General features: G+C 34.8%; 1 protein-coding gene across 13 annotated transcripts in view; it reads right to left on the reverse strand.

Moving 5' to 3' along the window:
• cic (Putative transcription factor capicua) overlaps positions 1 to 22,500 on the reverse strand; it is a 58,125-nt gene that overhangs the window by 4,675 nt on the left and 30,950 nt on the right. For 5 of the 13 annotated variants that reach the window (XM_089075361.1, XM_089075359.1, XM_089075362.1 and 2 more), the window contains 21 exons: positions 14,044 to 14,338; positions 12,457 to 12,857; positions 10,784 to 11,339; positions 10,426 to 10,683; positions 10,039 to 10,150; positions 9,730 to 9,936; positions 9,273 to 9,388; positions 8,021 to 8,892; positions 7,675 to 7,891; positions 7,209 to 7,289; positions 5,804 to 6,072; positions 5,205 to 5,612; positions 4,732 to 5,038; positions 4,338 to 4,645; positions 3,787 to 4,015; positions 3,485 to 3,700; positions 3,115 to 3,387; positions 2,611 to 2,809; positions 2,290 to 2,492; positions 1,716 to 2,189; positions 1 to 1,624 (listed from right to left, as the gene is read on the reverse strand). The exon at positions 1 to 1,624 is cut by the window's left edge and continues 4,675 nt beyond it. In XM_089075361.1, coding sequence (XP_088931487.1) covers positions 1,557 to 1,624; positions 1,716 to 2,189; positions 2,290 to 2,492; positions 2,611 to 2,809; positions 3,115 to 3,387; positions 3,485 to 3,700; positions 3,787 to 4,015; positions 4,338 to 4,645; positions 4,732 to 5,038; positions 5,205 to 5,612; positions 5,804 to 6,072; positions 7,209 to 7,289; positions 7,675 to 7,891; positions 8,021 to 8,892; positions 9,273 to 9,388; positions 9,730 to 9,936; positions 10,039 to 10,150; positions 10,426 to 10,683; positions 10,784 to 11,339; positions 12,457 to 12,837 — 5,754 coding nt within the window. In that variant the 5' untranslated portion in view covers positions 12,838 to 12,857; positions 14,044 to 14,338 and the 3' untranslated portion in view covers positions 1 to 1,556. The remainder of the gene's footprint in view (positions 1,625 to 1,715; positions 2,190 to 2,289; positions 2,493 to 2,610; positions 2,810 to 3,114; positions 3,388 to 3,484; positions 3,701 to 3,786; positions 4,016 to 4,337; positions 4,646 to 4,731; positions 5,039 to 5,204; positions 5,613 to 5,803; positions 6,073 to 7,208; positions 7,290 to 7,674; positions 7,892 to 8,020; positions 8,893 to 9,272; positions 9,389 to 9,729; positions 9,937 to 10,038; positions 10,151 to 10,425; positions 10,684 to 10,783; positions 11,340 to 12,456; positions 12,858 to 14,043; positions 14,339 to 22,500) is intronic. The other 8 variants (XM_089075368.1, XM_089075367.1, XM_089075371.1 and 5 more) reach the window with 8 other exon arrangements.

Below are 22,500 nucleotides of genomic sequence, written 5' to 3' on the forward strand. Positions count from 1 at the left end.
GTACATGTTAAGTACTTGGTACATGCAATAAAGGTAACAATAAAATGTGTATTTGTCACGGCCAAAAAAAAAAAGAAAAAAAAATGGCATACATAAAAGCGCTTATAACTAAGGCCAAAAAAAAGGAAAAAAATATAATATAAATGAAAAATATTAATTGAAAAAAAAAAAAAATAATGAGACCGTTTTTAAAACACTTATAAAATATAAATTAATGCATTGAATCTTAGCAAAGTCTCTAAAAACAGTAGAATAAGTACTTTCAATAATGTTCAGAAACATATTACATATTATCTATATATCAGAGTTATCTAACAATTATTTCTCCACTAAAAAGGGAATTATAGCGCATGCATATTCCCTTCATTTTGTCGCCGCACGATGGCACGATTTTCATCTGGTTTCGTAATCTAAATGAAGACTACGATGCTCGTACAATTCTTAAGATAAAGAATTGTAGATATTTCAATTGTTCAAACTATCCTTTGCCTTAAGATTATTCCGTAATATTTACATGCAAAATAAACGTTCCTGATAAGTGTATTACATACATTTTTGTGCTGTTTATCGCAGTTTTCATTCTATAGTTTTCTTTCCAATCTATATATGATATTTATGTATATATATATATATATATATATATATAAAGTAACTCTAAAGTATATATATTTATATATATGTATATATATTATATAGAATATATACATATATATATATATATAAATTCTGATTTCATTTCATAATGTTCTGTTAATTCTATGTTCCGTAATGTTCCAATTACAATTTTCTCTCTCTCTCTCTCTCCTTCTCTTTCTAATTGTTTCTCTTTTTCTCTATGGAATTTTACTTCATATTTTCAACAATATTTAACAATGGCTTAGGCCTTTCATGAATCACGCAAGACGTATTGATATACAAATATCAATTGTACAATTACGAATTACGCAGCGAATATTACATTTTTAAAATATAATGAAATAATATATCCGTATAAATGTTTTTTAACCCTTCTTGAATCTATATTGCGGTGTAGTATTGTCTTTTCGTCTCAAAGAAGAAAGTTTAGTCTCGAGGCACGCTTCAATGTACAACCATTGTCGTGCGTTACTATATAGTATAATAGAATTAAACACACAATGTTAAAATTTATATGCACAAAACATAAATTACCGCAAAATAACGCGGCTCATTAATTGAATATTCGCAATTTTCATAATTTCTTCATTGTTCAACACATGATCGAACACAAATATTCGAACACATATTCCAAGAGAATAGCTGATATCTTATCAAATGGTTAATATCTCAGTATTATATACAAAGTTGATCATCGTTGACATTTATATATCGACACGTCTCAATATGCCCACTAATGTCATCCGCATTGACTTCATTGTAATTTAAAATTGCACTAAAGCCTTCCGCAGTACTTTACAAATTCCAAGGAGAGTGTACACTGACGATTTTTCTAGTATATACTTTGCTCTTCAAAGAATAATGATGTATTCATGTTGCGGAGTAAGGGGATGCATAGTATCACAGTTGGCACGTGGGTGCTAGCTACCACTACTGCTTACAGGCAGTGAATGTGGAGCTCCCATTGATGTTGGAGGAGCAGTTGAACCTGAAGAATCAACGAGAAATTAATTACAATATCAATCTATGATAAATGAGAAAGCTCGTGCAAAACGCTCACAGACAAAATTTTTACTTACCAGTTATAACGGGTGAAGATTCGGACACCGGTAAAGGACTAACGAGGCTATTAGCACTCGGAGTCGAATTGGCTTTCAATTTTTGTCGTACTTCTCGAATCTTCAATTGCAGGCTTGTTTTGGTAGGAAATATATCCGCATGGTTAAGTTGAAACGTGGTAGTCGCATGCGCGGATGGAAAGTAACCGTGTTCCTGAAACAACTGCATGACTAAATGTCTCCGTTGTTCCAGGATCTTTCTATGACCGCGTTCGTTGTCACCTCTACCGAATCCTACGGTATTTCCAGCACTGCTTCCAGGAGTTTTTGGCGTACGCGGAGAAGTAGCATCGACTTCCATTAAATCATTGTTAGCTCTATAAGCATCAACGTTGAAATCCGGGCCGAAAAATGTGGTGCCTGTCAATTTGACACTTGAAGTAGACTTTGGAGTAGCTGATATCGGTGTATCCGAGTCGATCTCATCCTCATTCACTGTTACAAAAAAAGAAAGAAAAAAAAAAAAAACAATTTGGATCACGAGCGTAATTACAAACCCAATGAAAATTATAAGCAGATTATTTTATGTAATTACTTGTGGGCCTATGAGGTCCTTGTGCAGATTTTTTTCGATAACCTGGCATCTGCATAGGTGTTTGCAAATGTAATCCAGAAGCTGCACTGCTATGGCTAGATGAACCCGGAGTATTACTGATCGCACTCGGGCTTTGTATATCCTCCGGTTTGAATTCCGGCAACGATGAGAATTTTTCTTGGAAGTTCACTTGTTCGAGAACTCTGTAATTATCGACCGATGCGTTCATATATTATCAAGTTTAATCTAGTCTATATTATTATGAAATCTCTCATACAACTATAGTACAATAAAAAAAAATCGAGACTGTATCGACAGTACCTGTCCATACCATCCTCCACGTTTTTCTTAAAGAAGGAGCCCTTCTTAGTACAAGGAGAGGGAGAAGTATGAGATTCTGTTAAATTCTGTTGTTGCATCTGCTCAGTCGTTTGAGATGTATTTATTTGTGGTCGATTATCACAATGTTGAGATGATGCCACTGGCCCATGGTCTCCCGCAGTTGATGCGGGAGGCATTGCTATTAAAATTAAAAAAAAGAATAGAAAAGCCGGCGAAGAAAAAAGGAAAGAAAAAAAAAAAACAATTTATTATCAAATCGCTTTATAAAAACTCAAAAATATGTAATTATTAGATTAATTGTGCCTTGAACTATAAATAATTAAATTTTGAATCAGTTAAAAACAATATTTTTTAACAGCAATGCTTTTATTAAAAAAACAGTCAATTTTATGTTCTATAATTTTGAAATATTCTTTGTTTTATCTTAGTAATATATTTGTAGTTCTTATGCGTATATTGAAACAATTATATATTGTTGTATACCCATTGATTGCCTCCTTTGCAATGGCGCTCGACCAAGTTGTGCCGGAGTCGGAGCAAGCATGAACGGACCTTTACTTGGCGTTACATCATTGCTTTGCCCTTCATCGAACGTGTACGATTTACTTGACGATAGATCACCGTTTCCGTGATTATTTTGTGGCGTATGCGGCGTATGAGGTGTCGATGGTTGCTTATGTATCTCATTTATTGTAGAAAGAGAAATGTTTATGTTTTTTGCAAAATCCTTGTTACTTTCTGTTTTTATATTGCTGACTGTAATAGACAAAAGCAAAAAGATAAATGATGATAAGAGCATCATGCATAATTGTGATGTGTAAATGTTAATAAACAGACTTTGTAGAAAGATTACCATAAAACTGAGCGTGATTCGTAGCCAATTGATTGTCATTGTTTTCAGATTCCGCGAGACGAGCAATGGAATGGCCAATTCCTCTGTAAGTCGACGTATTGGAAACCGTCGATAACGTTGCAGGATAAGGTTTGCTCACAATCACGCTTTGAATCTCCATCTTGTTGTTCGAAGCCAAACTCTGCACGGATATCGAATTGTTGCGGCTACCAGCGTCTATATGCAAATTCGCAGATTCGTTATTTATGTATGCATACTCGAGAAACGAGCAATCTCGGGAATCAAAATCTTTGTACACTCACCAGTGATGGGTATTTGGAAACCACCGTACATCCTCGAGTGCGGCGGCGTCGGGTTAAGGTACTGCGATCCCTGCTGCGGTTTGGAAACAGCCACCAAATCGTTATCGAGCAATGTTAGAGTGAGCGGTGGTTGATAAGGGACAGTTGAAGTAAAGGGGCGAAGAGCAGTGCCTAAAGACTGCAACGGCTGCTGTTGTTTCAACAGCGCCATCATAGGTTTCGATCCAATCTGTTAGTATCGTTAAACTTGTTACTTAATCTCCGAGTCTGCCTAAAAGCTTTTACTCAAAACTATCGGAAGAAACATATGCGCTACTTTCTTAAGCAGACAATCGTCATGATGAGATAACTTCAATATCGTCATGGGAAAACGAAGAGCTTATCGGCACGATGACGGGGATGATTCTCAATGATCTGAATATGTTTGCGGTGATATACATTTGCGGTGATATACATTTGCGGTATTATACCATTTACGATGAGCGTCTTTAATGGAATTGCAAAGAAAGCAAATGTATGTTAAAAAGTCCACTCGTTACAATTATACTTACAGTGTGTAACACCGGAGCTGCTGTAAATTTAGGCATGTTCCGTCCGTTCTCAGTGTGGATGCTCACGAGATTGCTCACGCTATATTGCGTGCTGTACTGCTGTTCGTTCTTCACTGGTTCTGGCTTAATAACCTTTGGCGATATCGGCATGGTTATGAAAGCGCCACCGGTAGGCTGGAACCCTGACACTCCTGTTGGATTGACAGGACTGTGATAAGGATACGTACTCGACAAAACTGATACAGTACCGCCTTTATCCATATGGTGATATTTTGTTGTAGATTCTATACCTGTTGAGGGTATCCGTGCTAAATAAACATCAAGATTCATATTGTTAAAAATATATTTATGTAACGTATCACGTTACATTCGTGTTTGTGTTTTAAAGGTTTACCTTTTATCGGTTTAGGCCTGCACGTTATTTCCTGTTTAACATTGATCACTTCCCTCTTTTGACCGCTCACGGGCGAAAATTGCGGTTGGTAACACTTATCCACATCCTCATCTTGTGCTTCATTGTCACTGTCTGTTAACTTGTCTTTGCACTTCAGATCTATTTCCGGCTGGGGATCCTCACAGATAACCATCTGATCGTCGTCCGATCCATTCGCGTCATCGTCCTGCTTGATATCATTCTCCGCGTTTTCCATTTGCAAAGGGATCTCCGAAATCCGATGTTGCGTATGTGATTGGTTTATAATCTATTAATAATTTTGTCAATAAATTCAAATATATTTTTCTAAGCAAATATTCAAAATGAAACAGAAACTTCTTTTCACAATGTATTCTTTTTAAACGCACTGCTTATTTTTTTGCATCATTTATAACTTATGCTATATTTCGCGTAATCGTCGCGAAATTTCTTACCTCAATATTGGAAGTGTCATTGTACGTAGTAGTAACTGGAGTAGATACTTCATCGGTCATCACTAATGGATCCTCCGACGAAGAACCCTGCAGAGGATCCGTTTCCTCTCCAGTGCTGTTTAATTTTGCCCTGGTTTCATTTCCCTTAAAGCTAGTTGGCAATGGCTTACGTCTGTCTTTACTACACCATTTCCAATCTGGATGTGCCTTAAAGTGTGCTTCTTTCACTTCCGAGGCAAGCTCGTGATACTTTTGCTTCTCCTCTGGTCCCAATGCATACCACCATTCTCCTAGTATTTTGGACACAGTACGATTATCTTGATTGGGATGGCGTTGATGCACGACGGCGCGATGCCGTTTCGAGAAAATCATGAATGCATTCATTGGGCGACGTATTCTGTCTTTCTGCTAACAATTACAACAAAATAACAATAATGTACAATAATACAATACAATACAATAATAATAACGAAAATATACAATACATCATACAAAAATATCATTGAATATATTCTCATTATATATCTTCTCATTATATATTGTACTTCAGATCAGTAATTAAAATAATAATTATATGCAATAATCATTGATATATTTACCTTCAGTGGAGTCTGTGGCTGCAAAGAACTAAGCGATTGACTGCGTCTTTTATTAGCGTTAGCTTCCACTTCCGCGGGTGGAGTTGGTTCTGCTTCAAAAACATCATCATCCTCTTCTTCAGCGGGTGTTATAGGATCTGGACCAGTACCAGGACCATCTTCAGCAGGTGTGCTCATACTTATTGGTATTGGAGGTGCACTCAGGGGTGGACTCAGAGCAGAAGGAGGAGGGCTCACCTCTGATTCCAGAGCTGTCTGCCAGGACAAAGCTGCAATGAAGTTAGTGAGTTAGTCGCAATGAGTGTGGTTAGTAATGATATAGGAGTAGCAGCCAAGAAAGTAATGTTATGGATTTTATACAGAGATTTTCATTGCTATATTTAAAAAAAATAGATTAGTGGATTAATAAAAAGAATTGAGGTACTAATATTAATTTGATAAAATATCAAGGACAAAAGTATTGAGAAGCCATTCTTACTATTTTGAAAATTATTTAAAGTATATTTAAGTTTGATATTTATATAGCAATTGTAACATTATATAAAATATTTAATAATTGTGACCTAAGGGTAAAGTATTGATTTGTCCATAAAGTTTGTGCCAATTATTAATAGGTATTTTTTAGTACAATGTATTACATAATTTGTTGAGATAATATGTTGAGATTTGTTGTCTTTATAAAAGACAATGAAAGAATAAAGTAAAACAAAACGGTAATATGTAATTAAATAAAAATTTAGTAATAAAAAATTATTTGTACATAAAAATTTGTTTTTTGTATTTTAAGAAATTCACACAAACTTTGCGGATAATCCAATGCTAACAGATAGCCTTCCCCAGCATTAAAGTTTAGCTTTTTTTAGAGAAATGCTTGGTTGTACATGTTAAATGAAATGAAAAGAGATGAGGATACACTTTGTTAATTAATTGCGTCTATTGCAAGATTGTCAATGGTATACGAGAAGAGTTCGCAAAAGTAAAAATATTGGATATTAAAAAAAATATTCACAACTAAGGTGAATCAAATATTTATACAGTATAATAGTATAATTTTATTTTAAAAAATGAAATACTTATCCCCCCCTCACAACATTGACACAATAATAAAGAATATAATTATGTTCCGATATTCATCACCAGTATTAAAAAATTATAATATATGTGATATAAACTTTGTTCAGTAGTGACAGTGAATATCTGAGCTTGTATTATTAGAGTGTATAAAATGAATGCGTAAATGAAATAAAAAAAAAGAGAAAGATACGATAAACATTTAAAACATAATTAAGCACTTATAACATTTGAATATAACAAACAAATGTTTGTGTTTTATGCCATTGACAAACTGCAACCTACAGCAATTTCACAGGCTTGATACATTTCAGTTGGCAGTCAGAACTCAAACCTTTTCTCCAGGCGCGCGCTGCATTGTTCAGTAATGATGGGGGATGGGGCTGGTATGCAGGAGGAACTTCGTGGCTGCCATCTGTGAAAGCCTTACCGTTTAGTCAAATTTGCTTGTACCATCGATTCGACATATTATGACATTAAAAATCATCGTTGTAAGCAATATGCAAAGCTGTGTTCTAAAATTTACCGTCAGCGCTAATAATGTATAGCATATATTACGTGAACTATAGATTTTCAGTACTGGCAGGTTTTGGAACACAGCCAAAATAGCGAAACGAGGTAAAAACAAAAGCAACACAACGTAACATGATAACTTTCACAAACTTAAACTAAAATTTATACAAATTAATTGAGATATAAAGGAATTAAACATAAAGGAAAACCTTTATGTTTAAAACCTTTATGTACAAAAAAAGGAACCGTTTATATCCAAACAACCTTATTCATAATATGAAACTTACAGAGGGCACCATTGTTTTTTGGATTCTCTTCTCTAGGAGGTTGGGTTTTTGGAATTTGCACCAAATGTCCTGGCTGAACAATTACGTGCTGGAAGACGCTTGTCGGAGTAGACGGATTGGACGCCTCTGTAGTGGATGTCATTACGGCACTCGTAGGCGGCGGCTGATTCCTCTGCATGTCCATATGCACAGTCGTGTGTGTACTCACTTTATTCACCTAACAACAAGCAATGAGATATGTTCAACTTACCTATACCATACATGTGAATAATACTAATACGATATTGTTAATGTGTTCCAACAACAAGCCTAATTTAGCAATTCATTATGTAGCATGTTAACTTACAGATTGCAGAACAGGCAGTTTGTCAATGTGGACGGATGAAACCGCAGGTGATTGAGGTGGTTGTTGACACTGAACTTGATGCAACGTGGATGCCGACAGTTGGCCTGGATGGTTGATCAGGCTCTGCCGATACTTGTCATCCTGATTGCTTATGTGTGTGCCCGATGGTGCCGACATGTCCATACTGTTCTTTATCACAAGATACTTTTTTTCGTGCATTACATAAATCGGCTGGCCCTGAGACTGTGGTGACGGCGCATAGTCGACAGGTTGCTCCAGCGTCTTATGTACAAGCGTCAGATTCTGCGGTACCGAGATAGTGGATAGAGGCATGTGAGGCGAGAGTGGCGGTTTTATCAATTGCGGACTCTGTTCGGGCATCTCAGTCTGATTGGGAAAATCGTTACTCGATGTTAGCGCATGTTGCAAGATTATGCCTTGCTGTTGCTGGGCGATCGATGTCACAACCGAAGGATGTCTCGTCGGTGGCGGGCTCTGCTCCGACCATGACAGATTCGGATTCTGCCCGGGTTGCATACTGCGACTCACCGGAGAGATTCTTATGACGCTTGTTCCTAAACTGGCGGAAATCGGAATCGGTCGATTTCTGTCTACTCGATTCGGCTCGGGTTTTATCACTTGTTGCGGATACTGGACTAAAAAGTTCGATTGCGTGGGTGAATGCTTCCATTTTGCACCGGGCGAAATCAGCGGAGTCGCGTGATGAGCGGGACTCGAAATAGGCATGAATACATTATTCTGGTTGAGCCCCAACGGCGGCACCGGCGATTGATTTATACACGGCGATATAGAAGACTGGCCCGTCGGTGACGAAAAGGCTGGCGTAGCCGATCTAGAGCTCCCCAAAGACACTGTACAATAATAGATTTAATATAAAAAAATTATTATTGTATAAAAATATCTTACATTATTATTATTTTATATCAAATACCGATATATAGACTATCTATATAAACAAATTAAAAGTTAGTTGTAATATATGATGAATTCTTACTCAAAGTGTGCTATATATTGAAATTTTATAATTTTCTCTAACACACACACACACACACACACACACACACACACACACACACACACACACACACACACACACACAAACACAAACACACACACACACACACACACACACACACACACACACACACACACACACACACACACACACACACACACACACACACAAAGAAAAGATTCTTATTTTTTTACTAAATGTACAGAAAATATGTACCAAGCATATTAGCAGCTTCAGTTTCATCTTGATCGAATCTACCCGCAATTCTTCTGTCAACGTAATTTGGTGAAGTATCGGAATCTCTCGATGTTTCTTCGCCGTCCATTTTACCACTATAAATAACAAAGAAAAAAATCATAATAAATTTATATGTATTAAATAATTGTTAAGACAACAGTTTCATAATAAAATAATCAAGTAAAAATGTTAGTTTGTTTCATTTTCAGTTCTTCCCATCTTCCCATTCTCCCTATCTCATATATTTATAAAATTTAAGAAAAGAAAATATATTTTTGGAATCATAAACAGAAACAAGTACAAAATGTAATCGGATAAATAAATTGTGATATTACATTTCTTGTAAATTCCTAAGAAAAAAAAATAAATAATAAGAATAAAATCAAACAATTGTTAAAAGATCTCCAAGACAATTCTAATAAGTGAATCTTCATACCCAGGAAATGTATTCGTAGGGCCTCTAAGACCAGATCCTTTTAAGCTAAGATGACGGGAACAGTATCCTCTTCGCTGGCTTTCCTTGTTACAGTCCTTCCTACTACAAAGTCGGCGCCATTGTTTCCCATTGTATTTTTTTCTTACTCCACTCGGTGTTACCACTATATCACCCTTTTTATACCTATGTGGCGTTGCCGCCTGAGATCTGTTTAATGAAAAAAAGCAAGCAAGTATACAATTTTGAATAAGTACAACTGCTACTATATTTTATTTTAAGCAAAATTATTGTATTCGATAGAATTAATACCTGGGTGTGGCTGCCTGAGAACGAGGCGTTATACTACGTTGTTCTACTAGGCTACTGGTACTTCCTCGGCTCTGCATACTGCTTCTTTTGCTGCTCCCTGACAATTTTGCATCTGTCAGTTGAATATACTTGAATTACTATACTATTGTTTTGATTAAATTTCTCTCGTTAAAGACCTTAAGCTTTTCTTATAATATAGAAAATAAAATTTTTGCGAGAACCGTTAAATAAATAATTCAATAATCTGTTTATTAAAATACAAATAAGCATTCAATTTTTCGCGCGCGCACGCAACACGAAAATTACATTACAAATTGTAATAACATAACTGATATTTCGAGTAACTGTATACAAAAATGCTTTAAAAAACTTTATGCTATATCCAACCTGCATCCGAAGGAAATGTAATATCTTCTCTGTCTAAATCATCTTCGCTTTCTAAGTCGTCGTACGGTCGACTGCCATTACTTAACGTTGTGGCAGAATGCGCAGGATTTAAAGTCATGAGAGGACTGGTACCGGTCGTTCTATAATAGCTTGTGTCGTTATGACTTGACATATGCGCTGTGTGGTGAGAACTATGATGGATTTGCAAAATTGGCACTGCTGTCGGAGCTTCCGTGGTATTATTACGATACCCGTGTTCTGATAAATTTTAAAAAGACAAAGATTACTATTATTATTTTCTTAGAAAAATGACAATAAGTTTTGTTGATTATATATAAATAATATAATGAGTAATTACCGATGGTCTCAACTCTTGTAGGATCACATTCCTCCAATCCCTCCTCCAATTCTTCCGCCCATGGAGGTTGCACTAGCCGTAAGTCCGCGCGTTTGACAACATAACTATCACTCTGATCGTCCTCCCGCGGTATTTTCACAACAAAACGATAAGGCTTCGTTAATATCTTGCACACTGTCCCCTTTACAAACACCTTCGTCGCCTCCACATGATTGTTCGCAATTGGACACCTGATGCAAACCTTTGTGTCCAAAGTCACTTGTCCCAGAGACGGGCTTGCATCGCCTATTACGTCGTATCGTCTCGTACCAAGAACGTCACTATAACGCATTACCTTCCCATCGCAGTCGAATTCAATTAAAATCTCACCGTGAACAACGTTACGTATAACACCCGGGTAATAATATGAATCCCTTAAAGCTAACACTCTATGATCGCGCCACTCACTGAGATCAATAGCAAGACGAGGACGAGAACGTGAAGGTTCCTCGCGGAGAGAGTAATCCACCGCTGTATTTTGAGGAGGTAACACTACAACCGAATGAGCTGGGGGTATCTAAACAACAAAACAGAAATTTATGTATAATTTCAAGTGAAAGATAAAACATTACAAATATTAGATAAATATGATATTTAATTTGTTTCATTAAAATTATTTTCTATTATGTAAAATTAGATTTCTCGTTATAAGATTAATAATTATATGTATTATTATTCTTTGTGTATATTAAAAGACGTTAATGTCAAACATTGAAATTTTGAAAGTGTATTAATATTAGAATAGAATTGAAATTTATTTATTTACTCTTCAAACCATATAGCCAAGAAGGGACCTTGATTTATAATATAAAATCCTTATCCTCATTCATTTCATCCACCTTATTCTCTAACTTACTCTAATCTCATTTTTACATAATTTCTCGTTCTTCGTTTACATAAATACAACGCTATACAATATACTACAATGCAAAACAATACAATTCTCCCTGTTCCACCTTTTTACTCCTTACATTTATTAACTTATTAGCATATTTACACCTATCACAGCTTATCTTATCACATTTTCGCATTTTCTTTTTACATTCTCTTTCCATTTCTATTCATATTTTCTTTAGTACCTTTCCTTTTTTCCAATCTAGATCTTCTCCCCATATTCTCCTCAAAATCGTTTCCTTGTCCTTACCTATCTCCGTTCACCATCTTTTAGTTCTCTGGCATTCTTTAACATAATGTTCTTGTGCTTTCCTTCTTCACAGAAAACACACATTCTTTTTTCTTCTCCTATCCAATATTTATTTATTTTCTCCAAGTTTCCTCAATTTTACCAAAATTCTAACGCCATCCCCCGAACTGGTCCTCTCTAAATTTTCTTTTCTTAAATAACTAGATTCTTCACTACTTATTCCTACTATCCTACTTATACTATGTCTTTATTCCTACTTATGCCTATTTCTTATTATACCTAGCACACCGGATCTTGTATTAATATTCTATAATCAATCACAATATAATCTAAACAGAACAATATATATATATATATATATATATATATATATATATATTGTTCTGTTTAGATGGCTGCATATATACATTCATAAATATCTCTCAATGAAATATCCGAGTAATAACATTAAAATTTCGACTATTTATCAATCATCCACTTATCAACGTACTTGATAGCAATCGGACTCTTGTTGTTGCGGCGATTGCCGGCTGGTAGTAGTTGATAAGCTCGGTTGCTGTCCTAAAACCGATTGGCCGCCAAGCGGCATAGTTGGCCCCCGTATGTTGACCATATTATTGATGTTGCTGGTGACATTGCTAGTTTTGTCCATCTCCTCAAGCTCGGATAGATCGAATTTTCGTTTCTTTGGAAGCTTCTTAGCGCTGATAGTGGGATCCGATGGGTCTCGTTGTGGCGGTGCGGGAGGCGGGGGTGGTTGTTCCGGAATAGATTTCTCCTCAATCGAAGTGCCACCACCCCCGCCTGCCCCATATTGCCCGCTCCCGAGGCTGTCCCGCTTCTCGTGCATCTCAGGGTGAGCAGTCAGCATCTTGGCCACCTCACGCTGCTCTGAAGATTTATGCCGATTATCGTTAACATTATTCGTCATCGAGAAATAAATAAATTTTAAGAAAGTAAATAAAGTTTGTTTTTCCAAAAAATAATATTGGACAGTATATCGTAAATGTGGATTCAAATCTTTTGAGTGAGGATAGGAGTATAAGTGAGCATTTTAGAAAAAGTTTCTAAATCTTAAAAGAAAGTCTAAAACTTAAAAGGGATGATGAAAAAAGGATAATGTATCATGTAAAGACAAATAAAAGAAAATAAAGTAACATGATACTTTTGAAATTATTCTTCAAGAAGCTTTTTAAATATTTTTCAGGCAAGCTTTCCTAGATAGAAAGTTTTACTTTTATTTGTGATGGCATATGATATATCGAGGGTAATCGGAAACATTTAAGTTGACCGAACTTATCGATTATTTCGAACGCAACATCGAACTCGACCAGAATATTCAGATTTAGCCTCGACTTGAATTCCACGAGTGACCACGTGTCCTTAAATCGGAGACCTATTTTTATATCTACTGTGTCTTAGATATCAGAATACAAGTATTTATCATTCATCTCACTTAGTCCTATAACTATGCGTCCGTTTGTGAGACACAAAAAATAAAAATATGGCTTCATTTACAAAAGAGACATGTATGATATACATCGCTAAGTTAAAGATGTATATTTTTCTGTTTAAAGTTCACCGATTCTTATATAATATTCTCTACAATGTCTAATAATTTTAACATAATATAACAAAAAAAAAGTTAAATATTTCGATAACATTCATCTCGTCGAAAGAATGTATCGAGGATATCTTTTAACAACGTTAGGTGCGATATTCCGATTACGGAAATATCCCAAAAAAAAAGCAGCAACGGAAAGCGGCAACTTTCAGATTATTATTTAATTACGTAGTAAACTACGTAAATTAACTTATTATCGATATGTATACCAGTAATTTTTCAAATTTTTCCAGAGGATACTTCCACAGACAGCGAAAGGTGAGTCCGCAAGTTCATTCTTAATGAATGATGATCTTTCAATGTTTCCCCGGGGGTGGGTGGGTTAACTGGGTCTCGCGCACAATGTGCGTTTTCGTCCCTATATTCCGTATATATTCGTTGTATCAAGCTCAAGATAACGCGTAGCGTTGGCACAACGTGTATATATATATATATATATATATATATACTCACAGTCTGTACAGTCGAGAGGAGGCTGCGTGCTGAAATGTGGCGAGCTGTAGCTGGGAGGGTGGTGACACCGGCTGGGTGCATACCTCAGCACCCGACTGTCGGGGACAGGATGCGTCGAGTCTGGGCTCTCTCGTCTTTGTCTCTCTTGCGACGGGGCTGCTGTACCCTCTCCCAACTCCGATTCTTCTTCCCAGCCCCAACTGCCGAGCATCCTCTTCCGAAAATTCCCTTCTTACGGCGGACACTCGTCGTCTCTCCTCTTTAATTGTTCCGCGTCCTCCACTGAATAACTATTCTGAAAGAAAGAGAAGAGACTGGCTTGGCTTTAAGGCCTCCACAGAGACAACCGACTCTCCCCCATTCATTTTCTTTCTCTCTTTCCTCCCCCTCTCCCCCCCCCCTCCCCTCCCCATCCCCCGAACCCCCGGAATCTCGTCCCCGCCATTTCCAAATTTGTCAAAAGAGTACCGTACCCGAAAATCTTTTAAATTTCAATATATCCATTTTCGAATTTTATTATTATTATTACTGACGAAATTTACGTGCACATGGATTTTGTAAATGTCGCTGTCATTTTGTTTAGTAATTTAGTAATTTTAATAGTTTTAATCTTCTTTGATATAACCTATAACCTAATAGTTGTTGAAGTCATTTAGCCTAAGTGACACGCAAAAAAGAATTTAAGCTAAAATCCACCAATCAGAGTCGAACATTTTCCTCTTTTTCTCCTGTAAAACGTTTCGACTACGGATTGGTCAACTCATCCGCCACTCAAGTTCCTTTCTTAAATTGCGACCTTGAGCCAGTTAAAACTTGTGTGAATGCATTTACGCAGTAGAAAAATTTAAAACGGGCAAACAAAGAGAGAAAAGCAAAATGCAAAAAAATGCAAAAAAGAAAGCGAGGATAATACTAGACCCTGAAATATATGAATAAAATTTAGAACTCTCAATAGAGTCGCATTTAATTGTGCAATCAGAACCAAAAAAACCTTTGTTGTTTTTGTCCTAATTGGTCAAGTAAATGCTACTTTACTCGTCGAGAAGAGTTTTGGAACACAGCTTAGAAAAATAAATCAAAGTGCTTGCATTAAAAAATCTAAAGATGTACGAATTATTCGAATTTCAAGCTCATTGAATGACATAAATCAAACATGAAAATTATAAGAGTTGCATATAGATTCATTCACAAATCATAAAAGGAAAAAAACGACAAAATAAAGAAACAAGATCGACATTGTCACAATCGCAAATCATACGGCCGTTTTTCAATCATTACAACTTATTACAACTACTATTACAACTACTATACTACCACATCAGCACTATTATTATTATTCTACTACTACTATGAAAATAACTACTCTACTCTTGATTATTATACATGTAATCGAATATTCAATTTTGCTCGTCAGTTTCAAATGAATTCAGAGAATAGACTGCAACTTTTTTCACAATAATTATTTCCACTTAGTGATTTATTTACAGGTACTGTAAAACAGTTTTGTAAACAAAAACTTTTGTTGTAACTTTCTGGATTCTAAAAAATTCTGTTCCGCAAGGACTTTGTGAACTGTGTAATCTTTTCATCAATCCTAAAAACACCGCGTTATATATTTGGAAAATAGGTGATCCGACTAAGAATCTGAAATATCTTAGTGGCAACGAGCATTTCTGATTTCTTTGAACTCCAAAACGATGCTTCCTCTCTCTGTTTTCTCTCTCTCTCTCTCTCTCTCTCTCTCTCTCTCTCCCTCTCTCTCTCTCGTCCTGATAGTATGAGGAAGACACCAAGAGAGAATGCAAGTTTCCCCCTCCCTTGAATCTCTGACTCACGACTCTAGCTCACTCGCTTACACCTAAGAGAGAAAATTTACCATTGTGCATCGTGTCCACTTCTTCGTTTCTTCCTTCCCTGCACCGCTTCCTCCCACCCTCCCCCCACGTATCCTTTCTTTGTAAGAGCGGGTTTTCTTACAGGTGCGCATGCTTGTAGGTATATAAGGGTGAGCACGCACTGTGAGTGTCAAATCTCAAGGAAACCGATGAAGTGTCAGCGAAATGTCTATAGCTAAACTTTTTAGTTAAACTTCTTGCATCGTTCATCTTTTCTTTTCTTTTATCCAACATTAAGAGAAAAGGATGAATCGTATAAGTTCTAACTAAAAATAAGGCCTAATGATCTAATTAATAAAAATGTAGATGCAAAGAATAAGCCGATCTTATTGATTTTGATAGATTTTTAAATTGAATTTCGTAGTTTACATTAATATGATTATACATATCAATTGTACTATGGATTAAATTTTATTTTTTTTTATATATAATATAATTAATTATTTTTACTTTTTACAATATAATCAAAATTTGTTTGACATTCCGTATCTTTTATAGTATCTTTGCCGTAAATTTTACATATCATATTTGAAACTGTATAATCGCGATATTAATTTAGTATTCCTCATTTCGTAGTTATTTATTAATGTATCATATTTCGTATGTAGTTATTATTCATTTGATCATATTTCATAACGTCACTATTAATTTTATTCATGATATATAATAAAATATAAACCTAAAATTTAGCATATGTTATTAATGAATATAACAAAAATAAATAATTAACGCGCATGTGACAGCGCGAGTACGGTGGCCTTTTAAAAATATATTAAAATTACGAAAAGAAATTAAAATAATTTGCTAATTATTCATGATAAGTTGGTCGAATTTTAGCCTTAGCAAATTCTATCAGCGTAAGCTTGACATTATCATCAAAATGCACAACAGGAACTCAATGAAAATTCGAATTTCATACCAATCAAGGTCCGTATCTCAAGATAGAGATTAATATTTTTAATAGAAAATGCAATATTTGGAAAAAAAAAGAAATTATTTCAACTTATTAAGAGAGAGAAAAATGGCAGAGAAATGTCTCTCATCATTCGAAGAACTTTTACGAAAGCAAAATATTTGAAATATTATCTAAAGAACCTAATCCGAAAAATTATTAATCACTTGTCATCACACATATCATTTATAAAAACATATCTTAATCATTTAAATAGCTTGTCAGATGTGATGCTTCGAAAGATTGCGAGCGAGAAAACGGAAAATATAATCTCGCTTAGCAAACCAAGTAGAAAAAGAATGACCAAAAGATATCTTTTCGTACGTGCCATTTCGTGTTATTCGTCGTGAATATAAATTTCAGAAAACTTTCTTTAATGAAAATGCTAAATAACTTGTAATCATACCGTGATTTTTTTTTTCGTACTCAGTAAGATGGTATTTTGTTCTGAGGAAACAGCTTTTAATAAGTGGAATATAAATGCGGGCGAAGATAGGATTTAGGCTAGAGGCACAAATCTGCAAACGTTACAATGTATTCGACACAGAAACAAATTGTACAAATACTACCACATTGCCAAATACAAGAGCGACCGTAATCCCCATTCTCGATATTCGAGTATTGCTATTGTATCGTGGTGACAGGTCCTATACCTGACAGGATTTAAGAAAAGCTAACGCGCTATTCCTAATAACAACCTTACTAAATTTCACAAAAGATGGACCGGTCGTTTTAAAAATTCACAGAAAAGTATTACGAAATGTCCTGCTTTTGCTGTGGGAAAGGTAAAATATATTCATAATTTCTAATAGCTTTTAAGGAGAGAAATCCGATGCTAGGTAAAAATTACGTCACGTGACGAGAACGCATAAAAAAAAATCGAGTTTAGATTGGAATGAATCAGGATTAAATCAACATGCGTGGCATCGTGATCATTTGCAAAACAAGTCGTTATATACCGATGGCAAAGTGTAACGCGTCATGTTTTGTCAAAAACATGACGTATCGCACTCTAAAAATATAGAATATCTATATATAAAAATATTATATTTAATAACGAAAATTACAACGAAAAGTTTATGTATGTAGGAATATAACTCGGACATGTTTAGTGCAGACTAAGGTTATTTAACTTCTTTTTCTCGGGTTTCCTCTTCTTTAGAACCTGAAAAATTTTCTGAAAATTCAGGATAATTATGTCAAAGATTTCAAGGAAATTGGAAAATATTGAATTATTACATTTTTTGATTATTTTAGCTTTTCTTTTTTTTTACAGAGAAACCATATCGCTCTCTTAAAAAAAAAAAATTATTAAAATTTTAAAAATTATTAAAAGTTATGTATGTATCTAGAAATGAAAATGTCCGAATGAAATTTGTAACCTGTGAGTTTTAAAAATTTTGATATAGCAACTCTGATGCAGGCGCACGTAAATTTTTCATTGTCCGATGTTTTCACTATTAAATATAACATTTTTATAAGACATTCTATATTTTTAATGTCAAAAAATGATATATCATACTATGTACCATTAATACATATAGCACAGTCTCGCGATATGACTTTGATGTCATATGTTTTCTCAATTGTTAACTCAATTTTTCATGTGTGTCTGTCATATAATGAGTATTTTTAATTAGCACTATTTTTCTTACCTCAAAAATTGAGAAATAATATTTGATACTTTCCTCGAGCACAATAAAAACAGGCTTTTTCATAACACTCTCCTTTAGACTTGGGTTTTTGTTAGCTCAATTGAATATCACACTTGCTCAATTGAATATTATTATCTTTTTTCATAACTCCTTGATATTCTGAATAAATTATATCAATAATTACCTAACAAGCAATTAAATATAAATAAATCTAATAATCTAATAAACATCTTCTTGGCAAATTAGTCTAATAACTCAAGGACAAAATTAACATCTCCTTTACCACCTGCTTAAAATTAAACGAACGAAATATCGTTACTCATTTGTATCTCTAAAACAGAACAGAGTGGTTCCAGAGGTTGCTTCTACATACAGTTTTTGCATAAAATTAGATTGATTGGAGGATTATATTCTGATGATTTCATATATGATATTACATAATTATAATTATATATAGTAACTTTAACCCAAACAAGCATTCAACTTTAATATCGCGATACCATAATTCTATGTTTTATATAACATTTTGCGATAACATCAGAAATATTAATAATTTATTTCTCTCATTATCTCGATACTGTCTAGTTTATATATAGCGATCTAATAACATACAATTTTCATTATATTGAAATCCTCCGCGTAATTATAAAAATTTGGAAATCGTTATAGCTCCCGATTTTGCACTACGTGATAAAAGTTAAATTGACAATTGATTATAATGTTTCCTTAATCAATATGTAACTTCCTAATTTTCCTTCCTAGAAATTCAACGTCCTCACTTAGATAAAACTGGAATAATTGGAAATTGATCAGGAAATTTATTTCCTAATCCTCAGTAAGTTCCAAAAATTCATTAATATTTTAAAATTCGTCGGACATCAGGATCTTTCATGTGAGTGAGTATTATTAGAAAATCTCGCAGAAACGCACTGTTTTTCCTTAAGTAGCATATAATTTTTAGATTTATTTCAATACAATCTAATATTTTTTCAATAAATGTAATAAAAATTCATAAACATACACATAAATTTTTCGAAATTTACCGAAATTCAATATTTCTTAATTCAATACTAAGAATAATATAATCCATGTATAACAATATTGTGATTGTAAATGTGATTATTACTGCACACATATTTCAGATTATTCACGATATCGCGAACAAAATGGACATATCACCTCACTAAAATATAATTATGCTTATTTTAACTGATGATACTTCTGCTACGTGCTTTATCTACAACGTCGTGTACCCATTTTCGTGACAAACGCATTCAATGTCAGATGCTATTTTACATGAAGAAAGAAAAAAAGAAAAAAAAAAAAAAAAAGGAGAGATCTCGTGTTACGGTGGCATGATTGTTATGCGTAAGTTGATCGGCTGCTTTAGAATTTTGATCCATTTATAGAGAAGTGTCGTCCCATGAATAAGCCTGAATTTCCCTGCTTATACTCATCCGCTCGTTCGCCTAAAAGCGACATCTACACGGAATATACCACGCAATAAATCGCGCGAGGATGCGAAATAGTATTTTTATCAAATATTCTATAATATTAATAATATTTTAATTAATTATATCGATAATAAATAAACATCTTTACGATAATATCTTGGTATACGTTACGAGTGGTGAGTGTAGGGCTCGGTTAATATTGTAAACCAAATCCTTTTTTGGTTGTAAACATATAAATATAAATTTTACATCTTTTATATTTTTTAATATCAAAAAAAATATCATCCTATGTGCCGTCAATCGAAGTAGCGCAGCGACCTGTCTTGCGAGCACGACGCACGCCTCTTACCGAGTTTCCGATTCAATTTTAAGCTCGACATGCGAAGCGTAATTAAAGCTAAATTTCGCGAATCCCGCGGGGGGGATTTTTTGAAAACGTCCGGGATAATTACAAGCGTCCGGGGTTTCAGGAAAGCTTCTAAATACTTTGTTTTGCTTCCTCTCGCATTTACTCTGCATTACCAAACAGCACATGGGTATCACATGAAAGAGTTAAAACTTTTTTAATTTTAATACCTAATAAAATTTAAACTAAACCTATAATACAACTTACTTTTAATCAAAGTAGTGTCTGTATTCGTTTATTTTCCAGTTCAAATTTCTCTTTCTGTTCTGAATGCTAATAAACAATTAGATGTGAAATAATGATTCACTTACTGTTCTAATCAATAATTTTATTAATTTAAGCGCATTTTTGTGTACGTCCGGTGTTGCAACCCCCGAAATGTTTCCGGAGGACGAGGGGGGGGGGGGGCGGGGGTTTTGTTGACTTGTAAGTCCTAGTTTTGAAAATTTTAATATGGCAACAACCCTAGCCGCGCCGTTGCGCGACGACAACATACGTATAAATACGGCGCGGCTTCCGGCGTGTGCCGCAGATAATGGGCTATCTCGCCGGAATGCGTGTCTTGTTAGAAAAATTACAGACATCGTTCCCCGTGAACACGCGCGACGCCGTCACTCGCGCGTTCAATTACCGCCGAGATTTCTGCTGAGATTTATCCGCGCGCGCAATTTAGCAAGCCCCCGAACCCCGAAAGGAACACGCGGCGGTTCATCGCAGCTTTTAACTTTTCGCGCATGCCTTCCGCCTTGGCGGAAATTCAGTCGAATACGTCACTTTGGCGTAAGTAATTCGAATTTCAAAACAGTTTAATTTTCGAGATAAGTGACGTCTCGTCTCCTCGACGATCGCATTTTTCAGAAAGACTTGTCTTTCCCTCCGGCGGAAATGAATTTCTGAATTTTAGAGAAAAAGATGAGAAAATCCCGTCGGAATCTAGAAAAGTACGCACAAATTCGGGATAAACGGGATCTATTTATTTGGAAATGGAACAAATTCCGGAAAGATTCCGGAGATGGAATGTTCGCAATGTTGCGAGCGAGAACTTTTAAACTCCTTAAGGAATCAAGTTATGCAGCAGTTGTGCCGCTATGACGTACGTCTCTTTCTCCGTGTTTTTATACTTTCCCCGCGGAATAAGGGCACTTTGATAGGGTGGCGCGAGAGGGAAAGTGACGCGTTAGGCGCATTAAGTGACATTTATAGCGATTTGAGCGAAGCATCGATGAATTTCCAGGCTCATTACGGCGTGACATTGTCCTTTAACGTTCCATCGTCACGTACACATATTGCATTCTCTTGTGTGTATACGTGTGTGTGTGTGTGTGTGTGTGTGTGTGTGTGTGTGTGTGTGTGTGTGTGTGTGTGTGTGTACATGCACGTGTTATCTTATATGATATCGCATAATCTTCGTGTGCCACGACAAAGAAGAAAAATGTGAGATTCGTGTCAATATAATCAGTCACTACTGAAAATAAAATTAATTCACGAGTCAGAAAAAACTATTTAAACTCGTAGTTAGAAATAATAAAATGATTACTGTAATTTAGTAGTAAGATATAAACAGAGAGAGAATATAACAGCGAAAGAAAGTAAGGTTTTACAGCGTATTTACTCAACTCCCCCCCCCCCAAAAAAAAAAAATTCTCTGACAATTTCCTGATTTTCAAAATATTTTTAAATGAAAAAAATGTATATTATAGAAAGAAATATATATTTATTGTGCAAAGTTAACATTTTCCATACACATTCATAAAAATTTTTTAATTATAAAATAAAATTACATATACACGCGAGTTTCAATAGTTAAATTTGAGAAATTATGAAAGAAACTATAGACTCTAAAAAATAAATATTTATAAAATTTTCAAATTTTATTTTCAAAAGTTACAAATAAAAAATTGTATAATATATATAATAACCGATACAAAATTCAACTTTTATAAAAGCATTAAATATCCATCTTTATTAAAAATTGCACTTAACACAAAATCGTTATTTTCAATACTGAATTAGTCTAAATACTGGATTATCAAAGTACTGAATATTGGATTTGTTATAAAATCAATGTGCTCTGATATTTAGAATGGATGGATCC

This window comes from Pogonomyrmex barbatus, unplaced genomic scaffold, assembly GCF_055798465.1.
Source record: "Pogonomyrmex barbatus isolate J1 unplaced genomic scaffold, ASM5579846v1 scaffold19, whole genome shotgun sequence".
NCBI lineage: Eukaryota > Metazoa > Arthropoda > Insecta > Hymenoptera > Formicidae > Pogonomyrmex > Pogonomyrmex barbatus.